Source organism: Rhagoletis zephyria, unplaced genomic scaffold, assembly GCF_001687245.7.
Source record: "Rhagoletis zephyria isolate East Lansing unplaced genomic scaffold, Rhagoletis_zephyria_1.1 Rzeph_scaffold_86099, whole genome shotgun sequence".
In the NCBI taxonomy this organism is placed as follows: domain Eukaryota; kingdom Metazoa; phylum Arthropoda; class Insecta; order Diptera; family Tephritidae; genus Rhagoletis; species Rhagoletis zephyria.
Window position 1 is genome coordinate 1 of NW_016243147.1, and position 1009 is coordinate 1009.

Consider the following 1009-nt stretch of genomic DNA (forward strand, 5'->3'; position numbering starts at 1 on the left):
CTTAGATATGGTTTGGATAATTTTGCCAAGCAAGAAGAGCAAAGTAAATCGAAGAAAAGCGGTCGACAGTTGTATAACACATTAGAATTTCTGGACAGTGAAGACGACTCAAATGTTCTAAATGCCGGCCAAGGCGTAGATGTGATCTATATGATGTCGCATTTTCTGGACACCTGCGATGATACTTGTATAATAAGTGCAATAATAGTCGGCTTCTGTCGGCTTATATTGCGTGGCTATATTAAGTCTAGCGATATTATTGAAAAATTACTTTTGCGATATTTCAATCCGAGCACAGGTAGCATATAGATTTTCAAGATTTTTGTTTTGACATTACTAGAATTTGTATTTCTGCTAAAGATTCGAACATAAATCAAATATTGGGTGTATTTCTGGAAAATTTGATACTGCGAAAGAAGCATGGTTTACTGCAACCTTGTCTACTGCCTATGGTGTTAACAGTGCTAGGAGCACCATATGAGAATCCATTGCACGACATACGTCCTGAGACCATAACTCGCTTTATCATAGACTCTACGCGTCAGGAGACTTCACAACTAACAGAGGGCTACATACACAACAAAATTGCTCACACATTCTTGCAAGAAATGCTGAACAATCTTACCAACAAGGAACTTTGCAAACTGTTGTCTAAAGAGCTGATTACGTTAGAATTAAATGTAACACAGAATGAACAACTAAAGCTTGAATTGAAAGAGTGTGCTGATAAGTTGATAAAGGTAGGATATTTTAGAACTTTGTTACCGCGAAAATTAATTTTAATTAGTTTGATATGTTACGTTTAGGCTGATTTCGATCCTAAGACTGTAAAGCATATAATAGATTTCAAAGATTTAGTTGATGGAAATTATAATCCTGCACGCAAACCTGCAGGCAACGATTCGGAGGGTGAAGAGGTACTTTTAATATTTTGTTTCGATCGTTTTTAGCGTCGAACATAAAATATTTCCATATATTATTTCATTTTTCAGGATAGCAATGATGAAAC

At 35.7% G+C, this 1009-nt stretch overlaps 1 protein-coding gene across 1 annotated transcript; it reads left to right on the forward strand.

Moving 5' to 3' along the window:
• Positions 1-9: 9 nt before the first annotated feature.
• LOC108357873 (uncharacterized) lies at positions 10-917 on the forward strand (the record flags this gene model as incomplete). The annotated part of the gene is made up of 3 exons (XM_017608942.1): positions 10-298; positions 361-740; positions 807-917. Coding segments are annotated over exons 1-3 (639 nt in total), but the record flags the coding sequence as incomplete, so codon positions are not given.
• Between the last annotated feature and the right edge of the window lie 92 nt (positions 918-1009).